Genomic DNA, 12,028 nt, shown 5'->3' on the forward strand with positions numbered 1-12,028 from the left:
GACTTAGCTCAGTTGGCATCGTCCTGTGTGTCCCCCTCTTCCCATTCATCCACCCAGGAATTACCGAACCCTACCATGTGCCTGCGTGGGGGTTTGTCCCTGGCCTCCTTCTATCACCCGGCAGCGGTGAAGTGAGATAGGAGGGAGGCTGAAACAGAAGGGTCCCGGAGCCTGAGGCGTTCCTACGCAGTGAGGAGGGAGAGCCGTCGGGCAGGGGAGGCGATAAGAGCTTCGAGTTGGCATAGGGTTTCTCAGCTTCTCCCAGTCCCAGCTGGAGGAGGGAGTGGTCCTAGACCTGGTGGATCAGCGCTGCGGAGAAGCTCAAACTGAGGTGGGGTGGCTGGAAACGCCCCCACAGCCGCTACCGCCGGGCCCCGCCGGCTGTCCCAGGGCCTCCAGAGGGTGGAGGCGGCTCCGGGCGGGGGTCCCGGGGCGCGCGGGAGCTCGCTCCAGGCTCCGAGGCTTTGCGCCCCCCTCGCCTCGCTTCGGGTCCCGCCGTGGGGGGGCGCTGCGGCCGAGCGGCGGGGGGCGCTGCCTCCTCCGGGACGGCGGGGGGCGCTGCGGGCCGGGCAGCGGGGGCGGCCCGGGCCGGCGCGGCGAGCAGCGCGGCGGATGGAGAGTCTGGCCGCGGCCGGCGGCGCCGCCTCCTCGTCTGGCCGGGCACGGCGGGCCGGGGCCTTTGTGTGAGGCGGCGGCGGCGATGGTGCTGGGGCCCCGCGGAGCCGGGTAAGCGCGGCCGGGCGGAGGGCTGCTCCTGGCTGAGGCCCGACCCCGGTCCCGGCCTTCCTCGCTCTCGGCGGGCTCCCTCCTGCCAGCTCCCCTCGGCGGGACCCGTCTTCCCGGGCCGCGCGCCTGCCCTGGCCCCGCTGCCCATCCCTGGCCTCCGGCGGCCCTGCGCCCCGCGCGCCCCCGCCCCTCCCGGAGCCACCCGGGGAGTCGCGGCTCTTTGGGGAGGGACCGAGGTGCGCGGTGCTCCCCAGACGGAATGCCCCAGCCCGATCCAGCGCCCCTCCTCTCGGATTCGACCTCCAGAGGGAAGGCTGCGGCGCCACGGGGTTGTTGGGGTGCCTTCTCGGAAGTTGGGAATCTGCCCCCCTCCCACCCCACTCGGGCTTCCCAGCGCCCCGACCTGCTGACCGTTGATGTGTGGCCACCAGGGCCCGGGAGATGCTTGGCTGGCACCCAAACAATGCTCAGAAGCATCCTGGGCCCCAGCAAAAGTTGTGAGCCAGTAGAAGGTGGTGCGGTGGAGAAGGGGGCTGTTGTGCAGGACAGGAGTGGAACCGAAGAATGCGCCTAGTCCTCTCTCCTTAGGCATGCAGGAAGATGGGGAAGAGGCGGCCCTGAGCAAGCCTTTTAGGAGTCTTACCTATACAGTTAGATGTCTTCTTATGGCAACAAATAAATCTCTTAGTTCTGGTCAACATAAGTATAAGTCCTGGAAAGAGGGGTAGAAAGAAATAAAGCATATTTAAGTAATATTAAACGCCACAGTTGTCTTCCACTTTACTTTACTCTTTTGAGTTTTAAAGTATTTTAACTTCACAGTTTCCAGAGAATGTGATAGGGTAGGATCTGAAGGGCTCTGGGTTATGGAGACGGGAGAGTAGGCAGGTAGTGCAGGTAGGTACAGGAATGAGCAAGAGGTTTATTTAAGGGCTAAAAGGACACAGCAATGTCAGAAAACTAAAAGGTGGAGGGAGCATTTTTATATTTTCCTCAGCAGTCAAAGGAGCTTTGCTAACTGTTCAGATATGTATGACATCTGACAGGGTAAGGGATGAGAATATACTCAATGAGATAGGAAAGCTTATATTTAGAGGAAATTAGGAAATTAATATGAGAAAGATTTGAGCCAGTTGCTCTGGAAATGCAGTATAAGATTGTGTCTCAGATGATACCTCTGGCCTGGATCTAAGGCCTACAGCCTCTCTTACTGACCCTTAAAGACCAAGCTGTCAGGTTTGTTTCAGTGGCTCAGGCTTTTGTCATAACAACTCTGTATTTGGGTATATTCAGGGAGAGAGGTCATTGTTCTGTCATTTTTGCTGTCCTTGTTCTCAGCAGATTGGAGCAGCTCTTCATGTCTATTCACTGGGGCTTAGAAACACTCAGACTGGCAGTGGGTTTCCTGCAGAGTGCCTCACTTGCAGGGATGTGTTTGCCATCCATCTTTTCCCTTTGCTGTTCACAGATTAACCGTGCTGATAAGGAAGCAACTTCATAGGAGCTGCTAAGATGGGCATGAGGATCAAACTGCAAAGCACCAACCACCCCAACAACCTGCTGAAGGAACTCAACAAGTGCCGGCTCTCGGAGACCATGTGCGATGTCACCATTGTGGTGGGGAGCCGCTCCTTCCCAGCCCACAAAGCTGTGTTGGCCTGTGCAGCTGGCTACTTCCAGAACCTCTTCCTGAATGCTGGGCTTGATGCCGCCAGGACCTATGTTGTGGACTTTATCACCCCTGCCAACTTTGAGAAGATTCTGAGCTTTGTCTACACATCAGAGCTCTTCACAGACCTGATCAATGTTGGGGTTATCTACGAGGTAGCTGAGCGTCTGGGTATGGAGGACCTCCTCCAGGCCTGTCACTCCACCTTTCCTGACCTGGAGAGCACTGCTGTGGCCAAGCCTCTGACCAACACCAGTGAGAGCCACTCTGGAACCCTGAGCTGTAGCTCAGCAGAACCTGCCCATCCCCTTGGAGAACTCCGGGGTGCTGGGGAGCACTTTGGTCCTGATAGAAACTATGTCTTACCTAGTGATGCTGGAGGAAGCTATAAAGATGAAGAGAGAAATGTTACCAGTGACTCTAACCATAGCCTGCCTCTGCCACAGCAGCCACTGCCGCCAAAGACAGAAGACCATGATAATCCTGCTCCTTTCACATCTGTACCTAATGTGGTGACCCAGCCAATCCTAGGCACTGTCAGCATGGGCATCCAAACCAGCACGAGCTCCTGCCAGCCATACAAACTTCAGAGCAATGGAGACTTCAGTAAAAACAGCTTCTTTTCCCCTGACAATGCAATAGACGTTACCACTGGGAACAACTCCTGTCTGAGCAATAGTGACCACTCCAAAGATCCAGGCTTTGAGCAGATGGATGACCTCCAGCTGGAGGACCTAGGGGATGATGACTTGCAGTTTGAAGACCCCACTGAGGAGATAGGCACAGCTGAGGAGGTGATTGAGTTGAGTGACGACAGTGAGGATGAACTGACTTTTGGAGAGAATGACAACCGAGAGAATAAGGCCATGCCCTGCCAGGTGTGCAAGAAAGTTCTAGAGCCCAACATTCAACTGATCCGACAGCATGCTCGGGACCACGTGGACCTGCTGACAGGCAACTGCAAGGTATGTGAGACCCACTTCCAGGACCGAAACTCCCGGGTGACCCATGTTCTGTCTCATATCGGTATTTTCCTCTTCTCCTGCGACATGTGTGAAACTAAGTTCTTTACCCAGTGGCAGCTTACCCTCCACCGACGGGATGGAATATTTGAGAACAATATCATTGTCCACCCCAATGACCCGCTGCCTGGGAAGCTGGGTTTGTTTTCAGGGGCAGCCTCTGCAGAGTTGAAATGTACTGCCTGTGGGAAGGCATTGGCCAAAGATTTCCACGTGGTCCGGGGCCATATCTTAGACCATCTAAACTTGAAGGGCCAGGCCTGCAGTGTCTGTGACCAGCGCCACCTCAATCTCTGCAGCCTCATGTGGCACATGCTCTCACATCTTGGCATTTCAGTCTTCTCCTGCTCTGTCTGTGCAAACAGCTTTGTGGACTGGCATCTCCTAGAGAAGCACATGGCTGTGCACCAAAGCCTGGAAGACACCCTCTTCCGCTGCCACTTGTGTAGCCAGAGTTTCAAGTCGGAGGCTGCCTATCGCTACCACGTCAGCCAGCACAAATGCAACAGTGGCCTTGACCCACGGCCTGGCTTTGGGCTACAGCACCCAGCTCTCCAGAAGCGGAAGCTGCCAGCAGAGGAGTTCCTGAGTGAGGAGCTGGCTCTACAGGGCCAACCTGGGAATAGCAAGTATAGCTGCAAAGTCTGTGGCAAAAGATTTGCCCACACAAGCGAGTTCAACTACCACAGGCGGATCCATACAGGCGAGAAGCCGTACCAGTGTAAGGTGTGCCACAAGTTCTTCCGAGGCCGTTCAACCATCAAGTGCCACCTGAAGACGCACTCAGGGGCCCTCATGTACCGCTGCACGGTCTGTGGCCACTACAGCTCCACCCTGAACCTCATGAGCAAGCATGTGGGCGTGCATAAAGGCAGCCTTCCGCCCGACTTCACCATTGAGCAGACCTTCATGTACATTATCCATTCCAAAGAGGCAGAAAAGAACCCGGACAGCTGACTGGGTCCCAGCAGAGCCAAGGGGAGCTCCCAAGTGGCAGCCAGGACACTGATTTTCTAATGGCTGTTTGTCCCACCCCAGCTGAAGTTACAATTTTGCCTTGTTAGGAATTCTGTTCTGTCTTGTGTTTAAAGAAGAAAATAGAAGAAATAGCACATGAGCTGTTACTGTTTTTGAGAAGCAATGGCCCTATCATGTTTACCTCCTTACCTGTTCTTGCCCATGAAGGGCTAAGTTTTTGATTCTTTTGAGGCTGGTCTTGGGATCTCGTCAGGCAGTTGATGTCAACTAGATCCCCTTCCCCAGCCTCTCGAGTTTTATGCTGCTAAGAATCCAACCAACAGCCTCACTGAATAGAGGAGGGGGAGAGAGGTTTTCACTGTGGGTATTAACTGCCAGACCTCCAACTGGGACAACCAAGTATGAGAAAGATTTTGGCATTGTGATCATTTTTAAAAGACTAGTTAGCAGAGCAGCTCACCTCAGGTTCCAGTCTCAGCCCTCAACAGGGAAAAGGCAACAGAGATAGAGGTGCCTGCTTGTCCCATGGTTCTAATCTGCTGATTAGACAGTTAAATCTTTTGGAAGCTAGATCCAAACTGGGGACTAAACTTTCTATTTAGATCAGAAAGCTTTGGGATGAATCCTTGCCAGCCAAAAGAGGTCCTGCGATGCCATTAGAAGTGGCAGCCTGGATGGACCAGAAGGGAGGTTTCTCTTTTCTCCTCAATTCCAAAGAAACATGATTTTATGGAGTGATGGCCCAGGACATCAGACCTTCCCTGTGGGGCAAAGAGATCAGGGAGCCATTTGATATATCAGTCATCTGTTATCTGGCCACCTCCATCAACCTTGAATTTTCTGTTGGAGAGGTGGGGATGTCTCTGACAGCAGCAGCCTTGCCTTAATTTATATCCTGTCTCCCACCTAGAAGTGTGTTTGACCTGTAGTAGAGATGAGAGGACCCCATGAGGTGGAATGGTGGACTGGGAGTCTTCAGCATTAAAGGGACTGAGTAACTGGTGGTGTGTAGTGGGATGCCTCTCTGTCTGTCCCAGTTGGGTAACCTGTTTTGTGCAACTGGGCAGGAGCCTTGGCAGCTGACTTTTGACCTGCTGGAATTTTTCCTGATCTGTCTCTGCGTTGCCACTAGGGGGCGCTATTGGCTGCCAGCTAGTTCAGGCCCTTCCTAGATGGCTGGGAAACATTTCTGCCCAGCCCATGGGACTTTGTTCTTAGTTGGCTTTTGAGGAAGGTCTTGCCCAAAGAAGGCTTGAATGAGAGGGCCCTTGATCTCACGTACTCATTGGCTCACCTCAGTAACTCATACTACCTCACCTGCTCTGGGAGTCCCTGGCTTGGGCCCTGACACTGTCCCTGGTGGGACTCAGCAGCACCCCGGGCTATTTCACATGCAAGTGGTTTTAATGAACTCAAAGCTTTTTTGGACGTTAATATTTATTTATTTTTATTTTTGTATGCATATTACCCAGCATCTCTTTTGGATAAGAGACTTCAGGAAAATAAGTTTCTTCCCAGCAAGGAGCCATGTTCCAGGGGAGAATCCTAGCCAAAGATTTGGAAAATAGGCTAGAACTGGGAAAACATGTCAAGCCTTTAAACAGGCATATTCTTTTCTTTCTCCCCAGGTAGGCTCTTGCCGAATAAACCCAGGGAACCCTTTAGGCAGTGGATGTAAGTTCTAGAAATTGAGGGCTTGTTAAATTCCTAGGCCTTTCCTCCTCCTTCCATCCTGTGATGGAGTAGATTGGGGACTGGGCCAAGGGGACCAAATCACATGAAGGACCTTTTTGCACATTTTCTCATCCCTCCTAAACTCGGAAAGCTGTATTAAGACATATAGGCAAACCAAAGCTTCATCTTTGGTGTACCTGTGGCCTCTCTCCCCAGCCCTAAACTTACAAAGCCTCCGAGTTGGAGTGCATGGCTCTCTGGTGGGATGACCACTACATGAAGGGACTTGTGTACCGGGCCACCTTTCACCATCCAAACCCAGTTCGTTACATCTTCCCTCGGGACGTTCTTGTCAGGAAAGCAGTCCTGAGACTTTTCATCTGTGGCTGGCTTCTCCCTTTTCCACACTGACCATTAGAAATTTAAGAAGGAAGATGTGTAAAAGACTACCATCAAGTGTCTGCTAAGCTTTTCAAGGCTGAGCGATCCCTCCCAGACTGTGGGTGAGGGCTGGTTTTTGAGAGAGGTAGTACTAGACCCAGCCCGGTATCTGAGAATGTATCAGTACGCTGGAAAAACCCTTTTCCTTAACAGAGGGCACATGGATGCTGGGTAGTCTGTATACTTAACCTGAAACTGTGAAATATTCCCTCTTTGCCAGTAAACCAAAAAGCAAATCCTTGAAACTTTGTCCCTGAAACACTAAACAAAAAACTGCACCCTCTGATCTTCCTGAGGCCAAGTGGTTGATCAGGGTGGCCGGGTTGTTTGCAGTCAGACATGTAGCAGGGTCAATAGCTCATGAGGCCATTGACCAAACCCTGTTCCCCCACGTGTCCCCTGTATTCACACCTGACCCCTCCCTCTGTTTGGAGTCATTTTTGCTGCCTCTGCCTCTAGCTCACTCATTTCTGAACTGTTTTACTTGAAACACTGTAGTGTGGTAAAGGGCACTCCAGGATACCTAGTGGAAGGTATTAATTTTATTTTTAGTTTTTTATTTTTTCAACCTTCTATTCGTTTGGTTTTGTTGACCCTCTGCCCTGGAACTGTTGAGTACTGTCTCCTGCTGTATTGTCCCGAGGTTCTGTGTGACCCTTGAATGTCTTTTCTCCTGCCTTTCCCTCCTTTTCCTTGTTCTGTACCCCAGACCGGCCACATACTTGGCAGAGTCCTTTGTTTAAAAATTATTAAGAATTTCAAGATGGCAGTTGTAGAATATTAAACCAAGCATGAGGTTATTCTCAACCTGTTTCCTAGGGGAAGAGGATGACACTTGTAAGGCACACTGGGATAAAGAGCAGAGGCTGCTTGTGGCCAGAGGAAGCGATCGCTATCCCGGCTCTTCTGTGCCCCACTGCCTCACTGGGAAGCTCTGCTGTACCCTCATTTTGGGTCCTAAATTTTAGGACGCCATGGAGTCTATAGTTCATGGCTAGTTGGGAAGAAAGGAGGTGGGGGTGGGGCTCTGTCCTTGGTGACCTCTAAGAACCAGAATATGGGTAAAAGTTCTTTTTGACTTCTGATCTACCAGCCCCCTTTGTCCAAGCCTTTGGGCTTAAATACCTTTTTCCCAGTTGGGTTTTGCTACTGATGATTTTTCTTCCTCTTCTGGCCTCCTGCTGTGCCCTATTTTCCCAGACTGCTCCACTGTGGAAGTGAATTTAAATCCTTTTATAGATGGACACTGATTTTATTGGCATGGGAGTAGGCTGTATGGAGAAGTTTGTGCCCATCTGGGAGTCACTACACGTCCCTTTTCCTAAATCCTGCACTGAATGAGAGTCAGGAAGTAGGGCCCACAGCATTCATTTCAGTGTGGTTACTCATCAGGTTGACATCAGGATGAAAATCAAACTGTTTGGATTTCAATGTTTCTCTAACACTCTTCCCTTGTCCAGTCCACCCTCCCCTCCCACCTCTCTACTAGCTAACATCTCTTATGAAACGGAGAAGAGTTGTTGATGTCTAACTCCTTCCATTAAATTAATAAGTACTGACCTCCTAATATTTAAGTGTTTACTATCTATTGCTGTAAAGTTTTGTATATTTTGTAAACTTTTTCCCCCCAAATAGTAGATGTCTAAAATCGTTGTACATCTGATTCTTTTATATTCCATTGTTCGGCACAAAGTGTGGTTTTTATTTAGAATAAAAAAAGGAAATTGGAAATGGGAGTTCTTTTCCTTTTACTGTGATCATGCTCATCCCTTGAGTCCGGAATACCTGGGCGGTCGCTGTTCAGTAGCAGTATTCCGCTCAGCAGAATTCTTTTAGGCAGCACTTTTCCCTTCCCTACAGCTGGAATTCCCCAGGCTTAACTTATTGACCTGTTCTTAGTGGGAAATTAAGTCAATGACCCAACATTTTCAGGGGGAGCATCCCTGAGGGGATCTTCTGTTGGCCCAGAGAGTGAAGTGAAACTGCTAATGTCTAGTTGGACTTGAACATTGGCCACAAATTGTGTTACCAGTGCCATATAATTCACTGTGACATGGTATGTTGGAGTGGAGAGAGGCAGATCAGAGAGGAGGCAGAAGTTTGGCATCATTTTCTGAGGTTGATAACAAATGTACCTCCACAGAGGAGACAGACCTCTGGAGGTTAGGGTGAGATGTGGTCCGTTTGGTCTCAGAGCACAGGGCCTGGCCCCCATCACTGCTCAGTAAATGCCGAGCTAAGCAGCCTTGCTGCAGTCAGTGCAGCCAGTTCTCTCTCCTTCCAAGGCCCTAAGGAAGTATGCTGCCAGGGTGATAACTGGTTGCCAGAGTGAAATCCATGAGAAGAGCACAGTCTTGGGGAAGTGGACTCTGAGGTAACTGGGATGTGACAGAGATGTAAAATTGGGTTTCCTTTAGGAAACTTCTGGAGCCCGAGTCAGGGGAGGCAATACTAGGGTCATCAGATGTTGGCTTGGTTTTTACATGGACATAAGGGAGAAAAGTCTTTTTAATGTATTTTCTGCATTGTTATGTTAAGCCCTTACTGCTGCCCCAGGTTAAACCTGGACTCTTGGTTGAAAAAGCTTTCAGCTTTGTGCCACTGAGCAGTTGTTTGTAGCTTAAGACTCTTTGAGGTTTGGGCCCAGTGAACAGAGGGATTATAGATGCAGATTGGCCCCCATGCTCCTCACAAACAGGCACCTTTGGAGCACATGTTTAATGCATCTGGTGAATGCAGTTTCAAATTTCTAAAAACAGAGGAGACAGTGCTCCAGTTCAGTGACTTACTCCAAGTTAAACATTCCAGACACACTGAGCACTGAGCAGGGCGGAGGCTCTCAGTGGTTACCTCCCCGCGGCCCTTCAGTCTCCAAAGGCAGGATTGAGAGACCAAGGACTTGAAACTGGTGGACTTGAACCTGTTCTTAGGCTTTTACTTAGGTCAGAGTTGTTCATGGACATGGTCCTAGTTTCCCAGAGATAGTAACAATATCTCTAGAACAGTGTTACTAGAAGTAAGATGCTGGATAGATAAATTATGAAAAGACTAGGTCAGGGAGAAAGAAGTGTAAGGATGAGAACTGACAGAAGAATACCAGAACCTTGTCCTGTGACAGAAGTGGAAAATTCCCACTTCCCTGTCCTCTGCAGGGAACCGAGGAGGAAGGACAGCATCTGTCAGTGCCTGCTACTGACTGTTGCCAGGTCTGCTCCCAGAATGGATGTCCCTTGATGTTTTTCTATGATCTGTGGAGAAAGGGAGGGACAGGGGTGGATTTCCAATAGCATCTCATCAAGATCTGAAATGTCCTAAATTTAAAGCTGGGAGGAGATGGGCTGTGAGGAGCAGTGACTCCGGGGCAGCTCCTCTGCTCTGTTGGGAGAGGAGCAGGATGGACTAGCAAGGGGGAGAATATCAGCAAGGATTTGGAGAGTTTCCTGGGTGGTGGAAGGGGGTAGAGAACCATCCTGCCAACCCAGCTGCTGGATGCCTGCTCAGATCCAGGCTTCACCCCGTCCCTGCTTCCCCACCCCCTCCATTTATCACAGCACTGAGGATACAGTGCTAGGAAACTTCCTGCTGAGACCTTCTGGTCCTTTGGCCTCTGGCCTCTTGTCCCCACAGCCTGCACAGTGTGCTGGGAGATCAACAAACACAAAAGGAAAGTTTTGTGAGGAGCTCACTGTGCAGAGTTCACTCTTTCCGGCCAGGGTGATTTCTGCAATGAGTGTAGTTTCTGCTGAGCATCTCTTTAGCCTTGGCTCCTTCCCCAGTCACAGCTGCAAGTGAAGACTTTTTAGACATCCAGAGTCATGGCTGCCTCTATGATTTATTTCACCCCTTTTCCTGTGTATCTGCCCTAGACACAAGGACTGAGACAAATAGTACAACACCAAGAACCTGGTCTTTATCCCTCCCTGCCCTTCTCCCTCTCCCCAGCTCAAGATACAAGATAGACTCAAAATTGACCATGAGTGCTTTGACCCTTTCCCCTGCTCCCTCTCAAAGCTCTCACCTACACCTCCAGCGTTCTACTTCACCAAAATCTACCTCAGCTGGCTACAAGAGATTGAGGAGCCGGGATGGGTGAGGTATTTGGTGCCTGGAAGTTCAGGCCGGGGTGGTGATGGGGGCCTGCTGCAGTGGGCTGGGTGCCCTCCTTGGTGATGATGATGGAATGCTGCGTGGAGGAGGAAGAAGAGGCACGTCTCCCCGCCCCGGCTTGGACCTTGGGAAGGTAATGGACCACAGCACTCAGCAGCCGGCCCCGGAAGCTCGGGCTGAGAAAGTTGTAAAGGATGGGGTTGACCACGCAGTGGAGCATGGAGAAGCAGTCGATGACGTCATAGAAGAAGTAGAGCAGGTGGGCCAGGTAGCAGTGGAGGGAGATGTGGGTCTCGTGCAGTGAGAGCAGCAGCAGGGTGACATGGTAGGGCAGCCAGCAGATGACGAAGACAGCTATATAGGCACACACCAGCAGGCAGTGGCGCCGGCTCTCGGGCCGCCCTGCCCGCCAAAGCCGGCAGGCTGTCAGCACGTTGAAGGCCGTGATGAGAGGGAAGGGCAGCAGGAAGCCCAGGACGGTGGTGGACAGGGTCACCAACAGGGCCCACGTGTTGTAGGTTTCAAAAGGGGCCATGAAGAGGCACATGGGCTCGGAGCTCTCCACCAGCTGCATGTGGACCACCTCGGGCAGCGGGATGACGGCTGAGAGCACCCAGACACCCGCGCACACTGCCCGCCGCACCCTGTGCTGGTGGCGCTGCCAGGAGGGGGAGGCGCTGGTGAGGGTGACATAGCGGTCGATGCTGAGGCACACCAGGAAGAAGATGCTGCTGTACATGTTGGCGAAGTAGAAGTAGTGGGTGAAGCGGCAGGAGAAGCTGCCCCAGAGCCAGGTGTAGTCCAGCGTGACCTCCAGCATCCACACGGGCAGAGACAGGACGACGCCCAGGTCCGCGATGGCCATGTTGAGGATGTAGAGGCTCAGCAGCCCCGCCCGGCCCGCGCCGCGCCAGGTCACGCAGATCACCAGGAGGTTCTCCACCAGCCCCACCACGAAGATGGCCAGGTAGAGGACGAACAGGGCCACACGCTTGGTGTTCTCGCTGAGCTCAATGCGGCACTCGGGCAGAGTGTGGTTGAAGAAGTAGAGCAGTTCAGTCCAGTTGTGGATCTCTCCAAGGTCCCCGGCAGGCCGTGCAGTGACCCCCTTGGAGGGGCCGGGCTCCATGCTGGCCGTGACTGACATTAGGGCCAGCAAATGCCTAGTGGGGAGAAGAGAGGGTTGGAAGGGAAAGGAGACTTGGAAAACAGCCTTGTGTCCCCCAGGTAGCAGGTCACTGGGGCCAGGAGGCTTTGAGGAAAGATTCTGGGTCTGAAGAGGCAAGGAAGGGAAGGTGAGCATTCAAACTGTGAGTAAATAGTACACAACTTGTCGGCTTTGACCCAAGAGCAGAGATACTTTGTCAAGGGGCCTCAGCAGTGGGAGAGACTAGACCTGTTTGTGCCCAAG

General features: G+C 51.9%; 2 protein-coding genes across 2 annotated transcripts; one reads left to right on the forward strand and one right to left on the reverse strand.

Annotated features, from left to right (window-relative positions):
• Positions 1-689: 689 nt before the first annotated feature.
• Positions 690-8,241, forward strand: ZBTB39 (zinc finger and BTB domain containing 39). The gene is made up of 2 exons (XM_087814603.1): positions 690-726; positions 2,195-8,241. The coding sequence occupies exon 2, from the start codon at positions 2,239-2,241 to the stop codon at positions 4,372-4,374; it is 2,136 nt and encodes a 711-aa protein (XP_087670729.1). The 5' UTR covers positions 690-726; positions 2,195-2,238; the 3' UTR covers positions 4,375-8,241.
• A 1,278-nt stretch (positions 8,242-9,519) lies between these two features.
• ACKR5 (atypical chemokine receptor 5) lies at positions 9,520-11,801 on the reverse strand. The gene is made up of 2 exons (XM_016224544.2): positions 10,529-11,801; positions 9,520-9,758 (listed from the first exon to the last, which is right to left on the reverse strand). Exon 1 carries the CDS (start codon positions 11,762-11,764, stop codon positions 10,565-10,567), a length of 1,200 nt encoding a protein of 399 aa, XP_016080030.2. The 5' UTR covers positions 11,765-11,801; the 3' UTR covers positions 9,520-9,758; positions 10,529-10,564.
• Between the last annotated feature and the right edge of the window lie 227 nt (positions 11,802-12,028).

The sequence above is a fragment of the Miniopterus natalensis genome, chromosome 2 (assembly GCF_054644295.1).
Source record: "Miniopterus natalensis isolate mMinNat1 chromosome 2, mMinNat1.hap1, whole genome shotgun sequence".
NCBI classification, from domain to species: domain Eukaryota; kingdom Metazoa; phylum Chordata; class Mammalia; order Chiroptera; family Miniopteridae; genus Miniopterus; species Miniopterus natalensis.